Source organism: Salarias fasciatus, chromosome 3, assembly GCF_902148845.1.
Source record: "Salarias fasciatus chromosome 3, fSalaFa1.1, whole genome shotgun sequence".
In the NCBI taxonomy this organism is placed as follows: Eukaryota; Metazoa; Chordata; class Actinopteri; order Blenniiformes; family Blenniidae; genus Salarias; species Salarias fasciatus.
The window spans coordinates 2,047,704-2,063,093 of record NC_043747.1 but is presented as its reverse complement, the minus strand read 5'-3'; the positions used below and the strand labels follow the sequence as shown (position 1 = coordinate 2,063,093).

Here is a 15,390-nt window from a genome sequence, read left to right as displayed (position 1 = left end):
ACTGGGTTCTGCAGGGTCATTTATTTACTCATGTACTCTTTTGCTTTTGGTTTTTGATTTGCTTCAGAGAGAACGTCACTGGGTTTCTCTTGTGTCACTGTGATGGAGCAGCAGGACACACCTGGTCTTCGGACACGTCTCTTGATTGATCCAATGGGAAAACAATCTCTCATGTATAGAACAAAGGTTTGTGTTCCCAGTACTGACCCCTGGGGGACACCGAACAATGTAAATCACAGTCACCCTCTTTGGATTTTATGGAGGAAATAAAGTTCAAACGTGTGTCGTCAGTCAGCAGTGTCCTGCTAAAGTCACTGATATCACTGATTCATGTCGCACCAGTCAAGAATGAACAGCAAGTTTTGTTTGCAGCAAGGAGCTGTATATGTATATGAGGAGAATATTTTTTTTTTTTAAAAAAAGAAGTCACAATGGAGGTTTTCAAGGGAGCAAGTTATGTCTGTGAGTTCATATTTCAGAGATAACGAGAAGACGTTTTCCTGAAAACATCCTGAAACAGAGGATTAAGTGCAGTGAAGCACATGAGAACGACATCGCCGACACAATTCAATTCAATCCAGCTTTATTTATGTAGTGCCTGACACAAAAAAGTTATTTCTAGAGGAAAATCCAATAATTGCGTTATTACATTTTTACAAATATACCCAAACTGTTAGAATTATACATGATTGATATTATTGTGATATTTGTATAATATTGCTCTTTCAGTGTGCTCTTTGTGATGACAGGTGAGGAATTGCCTCCTGTGATCACTCCCCTGAGCTGTTTTCTCGTTCTAAAGGTCAAAAGTCGTCCTTTCTCAGCCCTCTGCTCAGCGGCGTGTGCGCTGCGTCCTCCTCGCCAGGTGGGGGCGGTACCGCGGGCAGTGTGTCGCGGCGCTGCTGTGCTTATCCACGCAGAGAACACGGGGCGGACCGTAGAAGAAGAAGAGGAGGAGCTGCTTCATTGAATGAGCTTTAGCTCCACTTAGCTTCTGTTTTGGTGCGTTAAGAATACAAAAAGAGCTCCGTTTGCTGTGCAGCTGGACACAAATTCACATTAATCTGCGGGTTAAGGGTAAGCTCACCTGTGCGGTATCGAGCTACGTGAAAAATGCACAAGCCGGGCGTTTTATTTTGTTGTAGCTTAGCACAACATGGCTAAAGGCTAACGGCTAGCACGGGCAGGCAGCACATTACCTGATATTCCGCCTGGATTCAGCCTTTCAGAATGTTCCTGCCGCTGCTGCCGACACTTTGTCTGTCCGTACTAACCGCTATGAAGGCAGCGAGGTCAGTGTGAGTGTTACCGTGGAGCGGAGAAAGCGGCGGCGGGGCTGCTAGCTGCTAACACGATAGCATGGGTCTGGACTAATTCCTGCAGAAAAGCAAACTCCAGAAACATTTTCGTGGTGAATCTGGGTCGCGTCGCTGTGGACTTCAGAGTGTAGCACATGCTTATGGTCTGTGGCAGGAGTGCACGTGGCTCCGCAGCTTCCCGTGAACAAAACCCGCCTCATGTATGTGGAGTTCTCCGGGCTGTGCGGATCCCCAGCCTGCTGGAGCTCAACACGTGAACGAGCCGAGTGTTTACCGAGAGCCGTTCAGCGCCGGTTTCTCTGCGGAGCGTGGTGGCGGTGACGGTCCCGAGGAGAGGCCGGCCTGCCTCCCCCTGCTCGCGTGCAGACGGTCTTCTTTGTTGCAGGTGTAGTGTTGTTGAGCCTGCTGGTGGGCCAGGTCAGCATCGAACCAGCAGCTCCTTTCAACCACACACAGTCCGCCTGCAGCCCAAAGGGAGCTTCATTTATTTATTTATTTATTTTTGTTTTGTTGCAAAAGCAATCAGTCCAATTTGAAGCCACTTTGGGAGAGTAATAAGATCTCCATACATTGAACCACACTTAAGTGGTTCGTACTGTTGGTCCTAATCTTGTTTTCATATTTTCTAATGCGGTCATGCTTCCTAAGGTTTTTTTTTTAATGATTCTATAGCAGTAGCATCAAACATATGGCCTGAGGGCCAGATGTTCCATTCTGACCTTATAGCTCTGAAGCCATTGTCTTGAGTCTGTTGTGAATTGACTGGAATGTTTGGCGTGCTGGAGATGGATGATGGGGTTTTTGGACGCTTGCTGTCTTCTCCACTCGTTCTCGTTGGGAAGTAAAGCTGAAGCTGACTGGATGTTGTTATTAAAGGACCCGGTTTTGCTCTTCAGAGGTTATGTTGTTGTGGTGTTGCTCCAGATCAAGTGGCACGTGATTTGAAAGGTCGGTGTGTATTTGAATGTTCCTGGAGCAGGAAACACTGCGCTCTGTTGCAGAGCTCTGCGTCTTCTGACGGGAAGAGTCTGGTTTGGAGAGTTTACGGTGAGCTACAGACACTCGGTTCAACTTTAATTATATCGCCCCAAACACAGCTAACACAGCTCGGTGATCTGCAGACGGGTGAAGTCCGAGGTTTGAATTCTCTTCGTCTGCTTTTGGAGTCCATGTTGCTGCATCTTCATAAAATATGAGATTAGTGTGTTTTGAAAGACGACATGGTTCCATGTGGCTCCGGCCTGTCCCGCGCTGACGCTGTGCCTCTGCTGTGCGGCAGGTGCCGAGCTGGCGCAGGTTGTGGGTTGTTCGTGGATAATGCGAGACAGTGGCGGGAGCCTGGCCCAGAACCGCTGGCAGGGAGACCTGGGTCTGACCGCTGTGGGCCAGGACGACGCCGGAGGAGGTGGGAACGCTTCTTATTCTCCGCCGCGGAGCAGCGCTCAGGAAAACGCGCGGGTGTCGTCAGTTTCAGCTGGTCTGTGTGTGTTTGGGCGCAGGTGGGATTCCCGGGGACCACCTCATCGTGCCGGTGTCGGGCCACAGCGTGTCCAGCCCCATGCACCTCCGGCTCGGCCAGAAAGAGAAGGCGTGGACCGGAGAGTATGTGGAGGACGACGAAGAGGAGGAGGAGGAGGAGGAGGACGGGATGGGAGGGATCGAAGCTATAGCTGATGATGAAGATGAAGAAGAGGAGGAAGTAAACAACCTGCATGGAGGAGCAGCGGGTGAGTTTGAGAGCAAAGGCTGGGCTCACCCTGACGAGGAGGAGGAGGAGGAGGAGGAACTGGAGGAGGACGGAGAGCAGGGGGAGATGGATTGGGAGATTCCGGAGTTCCCCTCGCCGTGCGCCCAGCACCCCCCCTCGCAGCAGCAGCAGCTGGACGACCCGCAGCAGAGGGCGGCGAGGGCCGCCGAGGCGGACCTGGCGTCCCGGGCCGAGGCCGGGGACCGGTTCGACTCCCCCCTGGGCGGGTACCGCGCCCTGCGGCGGCGGCGGCGCCTGCAGCGGGTCCGGCCCCCCGCCGGCCTGGGCTCCCGGCTCACCCGGCACTGGAGGAGCTGGCGCCAGCGCGCCCGCTGGATGTGCTCGCTGGGGAACCGGTGGAGCCGGAGAGGACAGAGGTGCAGCCTGTACGGCAAGCAGAGGAGGACGAGACGGCATCAGCAGTCGCCCTACTCCGAGGAGGACGACGCCCACGAGGAGCCCTTCCGTCTGTCTGACAGAGGTAGGCAGCCAGGCTTCACTCCGTCCAGACACTGAGCGGACCGGGGGGGGGGCTGACGGTTTGACGCCCTGCTCCGCCTCGTGGCCAGGCAGCGCCGGTGCAGCTGCTGGTTCCTGGACAGGCAGGGTCCTGTCCTCCCGGCTCGCTGGCTGACGTGTCTTCCCGTCCTTTCCTTCGGCAGATAAGCAGATGAATGGCTCGTCCTCGGAGAAGCAGGAGCACAGGGAGAGGCGGGACCTGGACGTCAAACCCGTGGAGCTGTCCCTGACGGAGGAACACACCAGTTGTGTGAGCGGTATGGATCATGTGACCGGAGTGAAGCAGAGGCTCAGGGTCAGCTGCCTCAGGAGCTCCTCTGGGCCACTGAAACACAGCTGGTTTCACGCCATGGGTTTGGAAACGTGGAGTGATTTTGAGCTGTGGCAGCTGAGAGGGGAGCCCTGAGCCGGTCTGAGTCCTGGGGACTGCTGCTGGGGTGGCAGTTGATTGGAATGTGTGCTGGTCTTGTGTCTGGAGGTATTCTGGAGGAGTCCCTGCAGCAGTATGGCAGTCTGATCCCCGTCCATGTCGACGACATCGTGGAGAGGCTTCAGGACATGTTCAGCGAGAACTTCTCACAACCACACAGGTCAGCAGCTGTCTCCTTCTCCTCCTGTCGTCCTCCAGGGTTTCCCCCAGGAAAAATGAAAGCGAGGCAGCCGTTGTATAGAAGGCACAGTATTTCCAGTGTTTACACAAAATTAACTTTGTGAAAATATATATTTTACTTGGGATATAATGCATGTTTTGGAGCAATAGTCAGACATAAGTATAAAGTTTTACGGCGACTGCTCGGAGCTCTGTGTATCCAGCGTGCTGCTAGCTCTGACAGAGTGCACGTGAACTGCTAGCTTCGGCCTTTTAGCACATTGAATTACCTTTTAATAACTCGCTAATACCAACTCACGCCTTTTAATTCTCGTTAATCGTATGTTACCGCTGACGTTTAGCAGCGCTGCAGTGATCTTAGCGGGGCTGCATGCCCTGCCCCGTTAGCAGCTAAGCTAACGTCAGGCTATCCTGATGACCCACGTCTGTAGCTTCTCCGTCCGGACACGCCTGACATTTAGACCCTCAAAACACTATTCAACGGCTGTCAAAACGCACAGAAACGACGCACATACACGACCAGTCTGCGTGGGATACACACACACTGAGGCGAGGATTCCCCGCGGGGCTTCCCCGGTCGCTGGGATAACACTTGCTGGTGGCTCTGTAGAAGTGTAGCGTAGCGGCAGCCTCAGATGGCATAGCAACATTTCTCTGCATTTTTTAAGCTTTGCAGGCAAAAATGAAAGCGTAGCGGGCCGCTAGGCTGTAACGCTTTAGGGGAAACGCTGGTCCTCCTGCCTCCATAATTCCGCTACAACAGCTCGACCCCCCCCCCCCCCGTAGCGGCGGCTCTACACAGCAGGACGAACACAGAAACGACTGAAACGTTGAGCGTTCAGCCTGAAGCAGTGACAGCAGTGAGAGCTGCTGCAGCAGACTGCAGAGGTCCAGTGTCCCGTCACGTCGGCCTGGCTTCTGGAGGGTTCTCTGGAGGGTTCTCCGGTGGAACGTGGTGTTTGTGCTGAAGCGGGCCGATCTGTGTTCTCCAGGAAAGCCATGATCCAGCATCTAATACAGTCCTTCCAGCGCTCGTCGGGCTCGGCCATGGCCAAGACCTTCAGAGTCAACTACAAACGCCACGTCCTGACCATGGACGACCTGGGGACCCTGTACGGACAGAACTGGCTCAACGACCAGGTGCCACACTGCACACACACACACACACACAGACTGTGAGCAGCCCTCTGCCGGGGTGTGTTCCTCACACCTGGGTGTGTTCGGGGAGGTTTGATCTTCAGCTCGGTCTCTTCCTCAGATCATGAACATGTACGGAGACCTGGTCATGGACTCGGTGCCAGACAAGGTAAGACCACCGTCTCTGTCCCTGTGAAGGACGCGTTTGCTCCAGAACAGTGTCCACAGCAGGTTTAGAGTGAAATTAGAGAAGTGAGCGACCGCCTGACACTTTCTGCCTTTTCCACGTCGCTGCAGACATATGAGACCAAGAACAGCCTCACACACAGGAGGACGGAGGGATCAGTGGATCAGTCAGACGTTCCACAGCTTATACAGCCCAGCATATTGATTAAGCTGCTAACTTTTTTTAAGCATGTTCAAGCTGCGATGTGATAAACGGTAAAGAAAATAGCAAAAAAAAAAAAATCCATATAATCAAAGGAACAACTGCAGGTAAAAATAAAAATACTTCACATAGAGAATTTATAAATGTAGAACTAAGGAGGTGGACGATAAATACAAGAACTCTGAAAATAGGTGAAATATCATTATGAGAATAAAATATTAAAACAATATTAAAGGTTTATGAAACATATTCAACACTTTTATGAGGAAGTTTAGACACAGGTCAGCAGGCGTCCAGACGGATTTGACCGCCGTCTTGGTTTTTGCTTCTCGCCGCGTTGGAGGAGCGGCTGCAGGCCAGCAGGTCGTGATGTCTCCTCCTGTCCCCAGGTCCACTTCTTCAACAGCTTCTTCTACGACAAGCTGCGGACGAAAGGCTACGACGGAGTCAAGCGGTGGACCAAGAATGTGAGTCCAGCCACAGGATGGCGTGTTGAATGAGAGGGCCATGGCGTCCGGCCGCGGGGACGGCTCGGCCCCCCCCGCCGCGGGGACGGCTCGGGCCCCCCACCGCGTCCCAGCAGTGCTGTCCTTCACCCCCCCGTCCTCCCTGTCCCCCCTGTGCCAGGTGGACATCTTCCAGAAGGACCTGCTGTTGATCCCCATCCACCTGGAGGTCCACTGGTCCCTGGTCAGCGTGGACATCCGCGGCAGAGCCATCACGTACTTCGACTCTCAGCGGACGCTCAACAGGAGATGCCCCAAGGTAGACGGCGGCGCCACATGTGGACGTGTGTCTGTCTCCGTCTCGCTAAACGTCTTCTTGATGCTTCCAGCACATTTTCAAGTATCTTCAAGCTGAAGCCATCAAGAAGGAGCAGCGGGACTTCCTGACGGGCTGGAAAGGCTTTTTCAAAATGGTACGACCCCCCACCCCCCGCGTGGCGTCGGCCGCCGTTGTGCTAGCATGCTAACGCTGTGAAATGTGCTGTGGTGTTGCAGAATGTAGGTCGCCAGAACAACGACAGCGACTGTGGAGCGTTCGTGCTGCAGGTGAGTTCGGTGCCGATGGCTCCTCGTCTCACTTCAGACTGTCAGGCCTAAATAATCCAGCACCGCTGCGTGGTCCGGGACTGGCACCAGAGTCAGGGGACGGGGGTCTGAATCCTGCTCTGGACGGTCCGGTTGGTGGCTGTGGATCCTCTGCAGTCCAGCCTGAGGAGCTGGACTCCCCCCGGCTGGGCTCAGGGGTCAGGGCTCAGGGGTCAGGGGTCAGGGGTCAGGGCTTCACTCTCTCTCTCTCTCTGCTCCTCCTGCAGTACTGCAAGTGTCTGGCTCTGGGCCAGCCGTTCGGCTTCGGCCAGCAGGACATGCCCCGCCTCCGCAGGCAAATGTACAAGGAACTGTGTCACTGCAAGCTCAGTCTGTGACTCCCTGGACCCGGAACCGGACCCGGACCTGGACCCACCTCCAGACCCACCTCCCACCCCCGTGTCCAGCCCCGCCTCCAGCGGGACATGCCCCGCCCCCAGCGAGACGTGCCCCGCCTCGGAAGTGAACGTCCAAGAACCTGTCTCTGCAGGCTCCCCACAGCCCGGAGCGGTCCTGTTCCCGGTCCCTGTCCTGTCCCCAGTCCCCGTTTCCGGTCCCATGTAGAGCCCCTTCCTTATCCCCATCTCCACCACCCGCCCCCCCCGGTCCCTGTCCCCAGTCCCCGTCCCTGGTCCTCAGCCCCGCCTCCCCCTGAAGCACCAGAGGGACAATGAAAAGAAGCCGAGGACAAGGGGAGCCAACGATTGACTGGAAAAAACCGAGAGACGGCGTTTCTCTGCCAACGTCCAGCCGAGTATCTACTGTATGTGATGTTATTGTTTGACTCTGTGTCCTCCGTCTTCGCTTCCCTCGCCACCTTTTTCAAAGCCGATTTCATTTCCGCGTCACGGTTATTCCTTTGTGGTTGACAGAGGCCAAGACTACGTAGCTTCCTTTCTGGAACAGTCCAGCCGGCTGTAGTCCACTAGAGTCTCAGACTGGAGCATGAAGTCCGGTCCAGAGGGACGAGTCCGGCTCTGATCGGTCCTGACTGTGAAGACAGGGTACCGGCCTGTTGGGACGCCGAGCCGGAGCCCGGAGCGCCGCCCCGTCCCTCCGACTGTCGTTTGTCTCGTCACCGTTTTCTACTGACTTTTCCAGAACATCTGTGGAAGAGAGCGGGGACTGGTCCCCTGCCAGGTCTCTCTGGAGGCTCACTCCAGTCCACGTGGACGTCCGGCGTCCCGGCCGCCGCCCGGCAAGGCCGATCTTTACATTGCATTTATCTTTTTCTGTGTTTTCTCGCTGTCAGTAAACGTGGTGATATGCTTCTTGCTTTAAATAAAATGGTGTTCAGAGGACGACACGTTTGAAGAAAAGATGTTCTGGTTAGTATTTCTTTGAAAAAGCCATTTTCGGTGAGGACCACAACAGCTACAGAACAGGCGCAGTATTTCCACCGCGGAGTTACAGTGCTCTCCTCCTCTTCTTTTTATAATAAGACGAACTTGTGGATAGCTGTGTGTTTTTATTTCAGCATTTTTTTGTTTTTGGTTTTTTTGTTTTTCAAACTGAAGTTGATGCAACAGAGTTGACCGTTTTATATCTTCTGCAATGCGTTATGGTTGCTAAAAATAAAAATATGTGGCAAACAGCAGTGTGTTCTTGGTGCTGTTGTGTAGCTCCGTCAGTCCTCCTGGCCGTCGGACCGGAAGCGGCTCATGTAAACACCTGATCGGATCCGATTCAGACTCGTCTCATTCAGGGGGCCACAGATCAAGACACTCATTTGGAATCAGAAGTTTAGGTTACATCTGCAGCGGATTCAGACTGATTTCGTCTGACCGACTCCACAGAAACGTTCCCAGTGTCCCAGTGTGCGGGGCGTCCGACGGCCAACGGGGGTCCGGGGCCCTCCTGAGGAGACGTGGTCCTCCAGACTGACGGGGCCCTCCTGGGGCCCCTCTGTGACTCTGGTTTCAGCTGCTTCCTGTACCATGTGGTCTGCTGCATCACGGACAGGGAGCGGAGGAAGCTGGACCGGGTCATGAAGAAGTCCAGCGCTGTCCTCTGGACTCGGTGACAGACGGGTCTCTACTGGACCATGAGCTGTGCTGCTGATGGGCAGTGCCGTTTCTGCGCCAAATGGACCGTTTGGAATTATGTCCATAAAGTGCGACCTTGGTTCCATCAGACCAGAGCACATTTCCCCTCATGTGTTTGGGAGATTCCAGATGAAGCCGGGTTGGATGTTTCCCGTCTTGCCGCCCCGCCCCACAGCCCAGGACCCAGCCAGGACTCTCCTCAGTGCTGCCGTCGGCCTCCCTGACAAGTTTTCTTCTCATCTCATCAGTTTTGGACGGACGTCCTGCTCGTGGTAAAGTCTCCGTTGTGCCATGTTGATGGTGACGGTCTTCACTGTGCTCCATGGTGTTTAATGCCGCGGAAATTCCTTTGTAGCCTTCAGTTGACTGATATCCGTGAATCATGAGACCCTCTGATGCTGGGAGCTCTCTGGACCACGGCTGGAGCTGGAGGACGTCAGGAGGACCCCGCTGGAACAGCTGAGCCTTTATTTGGGGCTGATCAGAGGAACTTTGATTGGTGTCAGGTGTTTTCACCTCAGTTTGAATGTAACTGGTTAATTCTGAGCTCTGCCTCATCCCCAGGTATAGAAGGCTGAGCACACCTGTGCAACCACTTTATCTCAGTTTTTTGTTTTTACTTCACCTCCCTGAAAGACTTCTGCTGGTTTTTTCAGTTGCGTTTTAAAGGTGAAAAAGGTTGTGAAAGTAGTTGTCTTGCTGTTATTTTTTACGTCATGAAATCCTGGCGTTTCAGCAGGGGTGTGTAGACCTTCTATATCCACTGTACACTTCTGCAGTACACCATTAACAGAACAATCAGACTAATCCTACCTTCAAATAACAACAGGAAGTGAAATGAAACACCGGAGAGAGATCTGGCTTCACGATAAACAGAACAGTCCAGAAGAACCGTCCAGAACATCAACGGAACCATACAGAAGAACGGTCCAGAACGTAGACAGAGCTGCTTGGCACGCCTGATCCCTGCAGAACGTATTGATGTCTTCAGAGGGTTCCTCAGTCGTCCTGTTGGGATAAAACCAAGAACCTCTACAGAAGAACACGACATCTATATTTTTACAGGAGTGTTTTTGGTCATCAGTCTTTACCAACACGTGGAAATGTGTCAGGAATGTACTTTTAATCGGGCAAACAGAAAACAGCCAAAAGAAGGGAGGACAGCAGGCGTCTCTGTCTTATATACCTGAAGAGGAGGAAGAGGTCAGAGGTCATGGTTGGTTTGAACAGAAGACAGCGAATGAGCACACATAAACTTAACCAGACCTATCAGACTTATTGGATACAGACGATCATCCACAGCATTACATGGGTGCTGTCCAGAGAGGCCAGAGGAGAGAGCGTTCCACGCTCAGCCAGCAGATCACACCAGATTTCATAAAGGAAAGAGGGAGGAGGGAGAGGGTCTTTATTCTGTTCCAGTATTGATGAAATGGAAGCTTGTGTGAGAGTCAGGCAGAGGAGGAGCTAGATGAATGAGTGAACAGCAAAATAAGAAATGGAGCTCATGTGATCATTAACTCCGGTTTATGGCACGTCTGAATCATTTTGGTCTGATAAAGGAGTATTACAGAATTCTGTTCCCTGGAGACAGCTCACAGTGACTCACATGTGTGACTCATTTAATGTTTATGAAACCTCTACACATTTCTGAATGAGTAATCCTCCCAGATTAACGTGATTCCGAAGAAAAGATGCTTTAAAGCCTCGGGAGGAGAGAGAGGAATGGGAGAAGAACGGAAACATGGTGAAGAGGACGTAAAGCTCCACAGTTCAGCCTTTTGTCCGCGTTTTCTAATGGCTGCCGGGAGGCCTGCTGACCTCTCCGGGACGTCCCGTTTTCCAGGATTGGGGTTTCCTCATACGCCCTTGCTCCATAAACACAGACTCCGCCCCTCGTATTTGCTAACGGTGTACTAAACGCGCACTCCTGCTCACGTCACGACCCGCCCAGTTTCTCTGACGTACGAATACAACCAATGAGAAGCCGGCGTGGGCGGGACTTCCGATAAATGACGGCGGCGCGGTGCAATGGGAAGGCTCCGTTCTGTGTCGTCACCGTATAAAAGACATTTTTGCCGCAGCCTCTTTCTTTGGAAATATGTCGGCTGAAAGTGAGATCAGGTAAGAGGAACCGCGGATGGATCGGGCAGGAATGGCGGCAGCACGGGCCGAACGCGGTAGCTTCGACAACACTGCGACTCGTAGACGTGTTTAAGGGCCGATGTCCGTGTTTCGCTCGTCGACGTTGGGCAGAACGTGTCGGTACTTTGGTGGCGGAGTAACGGGAAGGCCCGAGGATCGTTCGCCTGTCCTGAAATCCTCCTCGAGCCTCCGCTACCTCCGCCGGTCCGGGTGGAAGGTCCATCCCGACGCGGCCCTCGGCACTCTGTACCGGAGTGTGTGTTAAAGTGTGTGTAGAGGCCGCCAGGTTGTGTAACCTGACCGGGACCGGTACGGCGCGGCGCGGCGCGGCACGTGAGCTGGTCTGGTCGGGGCCTCCGTCTGAAGCCAGGAAATGTTCCGGTCGGTGTTAACCGGACAGAAGGGCCGGTCCGGGGGCTCGGTTCGGCCCCGGGGCCGTGCCGGCCGCCGCGGTGCGCTAATCCGGGCGGACTGGCGCCGTTCGGCCCGGAGTCGGGGTGTTTTTTTTGTTCTTTTCGCCACATGGTCGTCACGTCGCCGGCTGCTCGAGCGGAGTCCCGGACGGAGCTCGTACCGGCAGATCCCCCCCCTTCCCGCGGGCTAAATACGTTCCGTCTTCGGCTGGACTGTCGGGCGGTGGCGGGGCGGTGTGTTTGGGGGACCGGTGAGGAGTGTGGCGGGCTGCCGGTGCCGGGAGGCCGTGCGGGAGACCCGCGGCCTGCTGAGGCTGCTAGCAGGCCGCAGCTAGCGGCGGCTAACAGCCCGCTCCCCCCTGATTTTATCCACGGGGGGTAGATAGCCCGGCCGGGGGCCGTGTGTCCGGCGGGGGGCTGGGTATGGGTCAGACAGGCGGGCTGCTGAGGCGGGGGGCGGCCCGGTACGAGACGGTCCGGGACGGTCCTCCGCCTCACGGAGGAACGACCATCTTGGATGTGTGGAGTAAAAAATGGCGGACGGCGAAAAGGCGTTAGCAGCGAGAAAAGACCCGGATGGAGCCGCTCGAGGCCTGATCGGCGATCAGCGCGAGCCGGTTCAACAGCGGGGCGGGATTCACGGGAGAGAGGGGTGTTCACCCCCCAAAACCGCTCCAGCAGTCCAGTTAAAGACCCGTGATAGTCTGGGTCAAAGGTCAGAAGAGGATAAGGAGGTGGAGATCAGTAAAACCTCGGTCCAGCGCGGGGCCTGCCAGCGGGTGGGGGGGGGGGGGGGTTCCAGGCTGTGGGGTCGGTCCACTAACCGTCTCACTGTCGTCCACAGAGACAATGGCCCCGAGGGCATGGAGCCGGACGGGATCATTGAGGTAAGAGCCTGCCGCCGTTTCCCCGCCGCCGTGGGGTTTCCCGCCCGGGAGTCGTGGGTCTGACGTCTGTCCCTGTCTCGGCGCCGCAGAGCAACTGGAGTGAGATCGTGGACAGTTTTGATGAGATGGTCCTGCACGAGACTCTGCTCAGGGGAATTTATGCCTACGGTTTCGAGAAGCCTTCTGCTATCCAGCAACGAGCCATTATCCCTTGTATCAAGGGTGAGTGTCGACGAGGGCCGGGGTTTACAGTGCCACGGCGATGAAGCGATGACCTCTAACCCCGCTGCTGTCGCCCCGCAGGTTACGATGTGATCGCTCAGGCCCAGTCTGGCACTGGGAAGACTGCTACCTTTGCCATTTCTATCCTCCAGCAGATCGACGTGGAGCTGAAAGGCACTCAGGCTCTCGTCCTGGCTCCCACCAGGGAGCTGGCTCAGCAGGTAGGCCGCCGCCGCCGGGCGGCCGCACGAGGCCCCGGCTGACGTCCGGGTCTCAGCAGCCGTCTCCCTGTCCCTCTGCAGATCCAGAAGGTGGTCCTGGCCCTGGGCGACTACATGGGAGCCAGTTGCTACGCCTGCATCGGAGGAACCAACATCCGCAGCGAGGTCCAGAAGCTGCAGGCCGAGTCTCCTCACATCGTGGTGGGAACGCCTGGCCGCGTCTTCGACATGCTAACGCGCAAAAACCTCTGTGAGTCCTCAGCGCCTGCCATGGTCTCTCACACACACACACACACACTCTCTCTCTCTGGTCCTCACCTCGACCGTCCTGTCGGAATAAAGCGCGCTCTCTGCCAGAGCGGTTCTGTGGGGTCTGGGCGGCTGAGCCCAGGGTGGCCCCCTGCTGTGTCGTGATGAAACCCATGCGTGTCAGCTGACTCTGCAGCTTCCTGCAGAGCCGCGGCTCCGGTCGGCGTTCTGTCGGCCTGGGCCTGCGGTTCGGCAGAGGCCCAGAGACGTGATCATCCTGTCTTCCTGAACGCAGCAGCACCCAGAGGGGGGCGCCGTGAGGCCGGTCAGCGGTTTGGAGTCTTGATCCGGTTCTTCTGTCTCCGCAGCATCAAAGCACATCAGGATGTTTGTGCTGGACGAGGCTGACGAGATGCTGAGCAGAGGATTCAAGGACCAGATCTACGAGATCTTCCAGAAGCTGTCCTGCAACACACAGGTGAGTGTCTCAGCCCCTCGCCGAGGGCAGACGACCAAACGCCAGACGCCGACCGTCCCTCCAACCCCCAGGTCGTCCTCCTGTCGGCCACCATGCCCGCCGACGTCCTGGAGGTCACCAAGAAGTTCATGCGCGAGCCGGTCCGGATCCTGGTGAAGAAGGAGGAGCTGACCCTGGAGGGTATCCGCCAGTTCTACATCAACGTGGAGAAAGAGGTGAGGCCGCGTTAACCCGCCCACGCCCCGGCGCCCGGAGCCGCGCTAACGTCCTGCCGACGTCCTCAGGAGTGGAAGCTGGACACGCTGTGCGACCTGTACGAGACCCTGACCATCACTCAGGCCGTCATCTTCATCAACACCCGGAGGAAAGTGGACTGGCTCACCGAGAAGATGCACGGAAGGGACTTCACCGTGTCCGCTCTGGTAAGAATGCCGCCGCCGCCGCCTGAACGGCTGGCGTCGCGCTGCTCCTGTGTGACCGACGTCTCCATCTGTCTGTCCCTCAGCACGGGGACATGGACCAGAAAGAGAGAGACCTGATCATGAGGGAGTTCCGTTCCGGCTCCAGTCGAGTCCTCATCACCACTGACCTGCTGGTACGTACACACCGAGTGTGTGTGTGTGTGTGTGTGTGTGTGTACTCCAGGGTTCCCTCTCCTTCCATCTGCCGTGTTGCTGAAGGACTGAAAGTTCCTTGGTACAGAACCTGATCTGTCCTCCACTGTAGCTGGGCTCCCATCCCAGAACCACAACTCAATGGCAGACGACACGTGTGTGTGTGCGCATGCATTAGTGTGTGTGTGTGCACGCTCAGTGGTAACCGAAGCTGTGTTTGTCCTCAGGCCAGAGGTATTGATGTCCAGCAGGTGTCTCTAGTCATCAACTACGACCTGCCGACCAACAGAGAGAACTACATCCACCGGTAAGCGGGTCTTTCCTCGCCTGTTTACCGCCGGGCTTCAGGGCGGCGGCGCTCCGCAGCACTGACCGTCTGGACTGACTCTCCTCCTCAGGATTGGCCGAGGCGGACGTTTCGGCAGAAAGGGCGTGGCCATCAACATGGTGACGGACGAGGACAAGAGAACCCTGAGGGACATTGAGACTTTCTACAACACCACCATCGAGGAGATGCCCATGAACGTGGCCGACCTGATCTAGAAGCGCCCGGCGTCCGCCCCAGCCCACTTATTTTAGAAGTCAAAATCTTGTTTCTTATATGCTCCGCATTCTAAAAACCTTCCTCTGCTAAATTCCACCACGCCCCCCCTCCCCACGGCACTCTGGACGCAGGGTTTCTGTCTCGGAGGGAAGACGTCCTCATCTGCCTGCCATAGTCTTTTGTTTCATGTCGGCTCTTGAATTGAAGTTCTGCCAGCGGCTCGCTCCTCTCCAGCACCGCAGCCACATCTCGGGGGGCTCGCCGAGGGCCCCGCCCCCCCCCCCGCCGGGCGGCCCCCGCGACATGTGGCTGTGGTCGGCGCGGCGCCCCCCGCTGGCCGCCTGTAGACGGCGGGTTTGGACTGCAGTTCACCTTGGATTTAAAGAGTGAGGCGGGAGAGCTGCGCCGGACCGCGTCAGTATTTAACAGCCTCGAGCGCGGCCCGCGCAGCCCTCCCCTCACCGTTCATGTTCTAGATGGGGGGGTTCTAGAGACACAGGGCATATTCAATAAAAAGACCTGTACAGTAAACTCCGTCATGATGAGTGGTTTACCGTTCTGATCCTTTCACTGCTGGCTCCTGGTCTCTCCACGGCGTCCCGACTCGTAGGGGTGAGGTGAGTGGTCCGGAGGCTGAGACGGTGAGTGGCGGGGGGGCGTGGCCTCCTGACCGGGCGGCGGGGGGTTTCTGACGAGGTGGTCACATCCTGTAACTACCTCAGCGAGGGGGGAGGGATCTGACGATAAAGGACCAAACTGCA

The 15,390-nt window shown here is 55.8% G+C and overlaps 2 protein-coding genes and 1 non-coding gene across 3 annotated transcripts; all 3 read left to right on the top strand.

Moving 5' to 3' along the window:
* The first annotated feature begins 276 nt into the window (after positions 1-276).
* On the top strand, positions 277-15,166 carry eif4a1a (eukaryotic translation initiation factor 4A1A). Its single transcript, XM_030084930.1, has 12 exons — positions 277-283; positions 10,941-10,980; positions 12,259-12,301; positions 12,391-12,523; positions 12,605-12,744; positions 12,826-12,994; positions 13,362-13,471; positions 13,543-13,686; positions 13,756-13,893; positions 13,977-14,066; positions 14,313-14,392; positions 14,484-15,166. The coding sequence occupies exons 2-12, from the start codon at positions 10,958-10,960 to the stop codon at positions 14,626-14,628; spliced, it is 1,215 nt and encodes a 404-aa protein (XP_029940790.1). The 5' UTR covers positions 277-283; positions 10,941-10,957; the 3' UTR covers positions 14,629-15,166.
* senp3b (SUMO specific peptidase 3b) lies at positions 923-8,413 on the top strand. The gene is made up of 12 exons (XM_030084955.1): positions 923-1,077; positions 2,599-2,724; positions 2,819-3,547; positions 3,729-3,842; positions 4,064-4,175; positions 5,188-5,335; positions 5,454-5,501; positions 6,110-6,187; positions 6,348-6,485; positions 6,556-6,639; positions 6,722-6,772; positions 7,039-8,413. The coding sequence occupies exons 2-12, from the start codon at positions 2,637-2,639 to the stop codon at positions 7,147-7,149; spliced, it is 1,701 nt and encodes a 566-aa protein (XP_029940815.1). The 5' UTR covers positions 923-1,077; positions 2,599-2,636; the 3' UTR covers positions 7,150-8,413.
* LOC115386307 (small nucleolar RNA SNORD10) lies at positions 13,150-13,286 on the top strand. The gene has a single exon (XR_003931294.1). It is a non-coding gene; the product is annotated as a small nucleolar RNA SNORD10 (small nucleolar RNA).
* Positions 15,167-15,390: the final 224 nt, after the last annotated feature.

Bases quoted from the DNA above. Each gene is read 5' to 3' on its own strand.
- senp3b (XM_030084955.1), top strand. From the start codon at position 2,637: ATGCGAGACAGTGGCGGGAGCCTGGCCCAGAACCGCTGGCAGGGAGAC. The intron at 5,336-5,453 runs GTGCCACACTGC...TCTCTTCCTCAG, and splicing joins AGAACTGGCTCAACGACCAG to ATCATGAACATGTACGGAGA. The intron at 6,640-6,721 runs GTACGACCCCCC...GTGGTGTTGCAG, and splicing joins GGAAAGGCTTTTTCAAAATG to AATGTAGGTCGCCAGAACAA.
- eif4a1a (XM_030084930.1), top strand. From the start codon at position 10,958: ATGTCGGCTGAAAGTGAGATCAG. The intron at 12,524-12,604 runs GTGAGTGTCGAC...GTCGCCCCGCAG, and splicing joins CATTATCCCTTGTATCAAGG to GTTACGATGTGATCGCTCAG. The intron at 14,067-14,312 runs GTACGTACACAC...GTTTGTCCTCAG, and splicing joins TCATCACCACTGACCTGCTG to GCCAGAGGTATTGATGTCCA.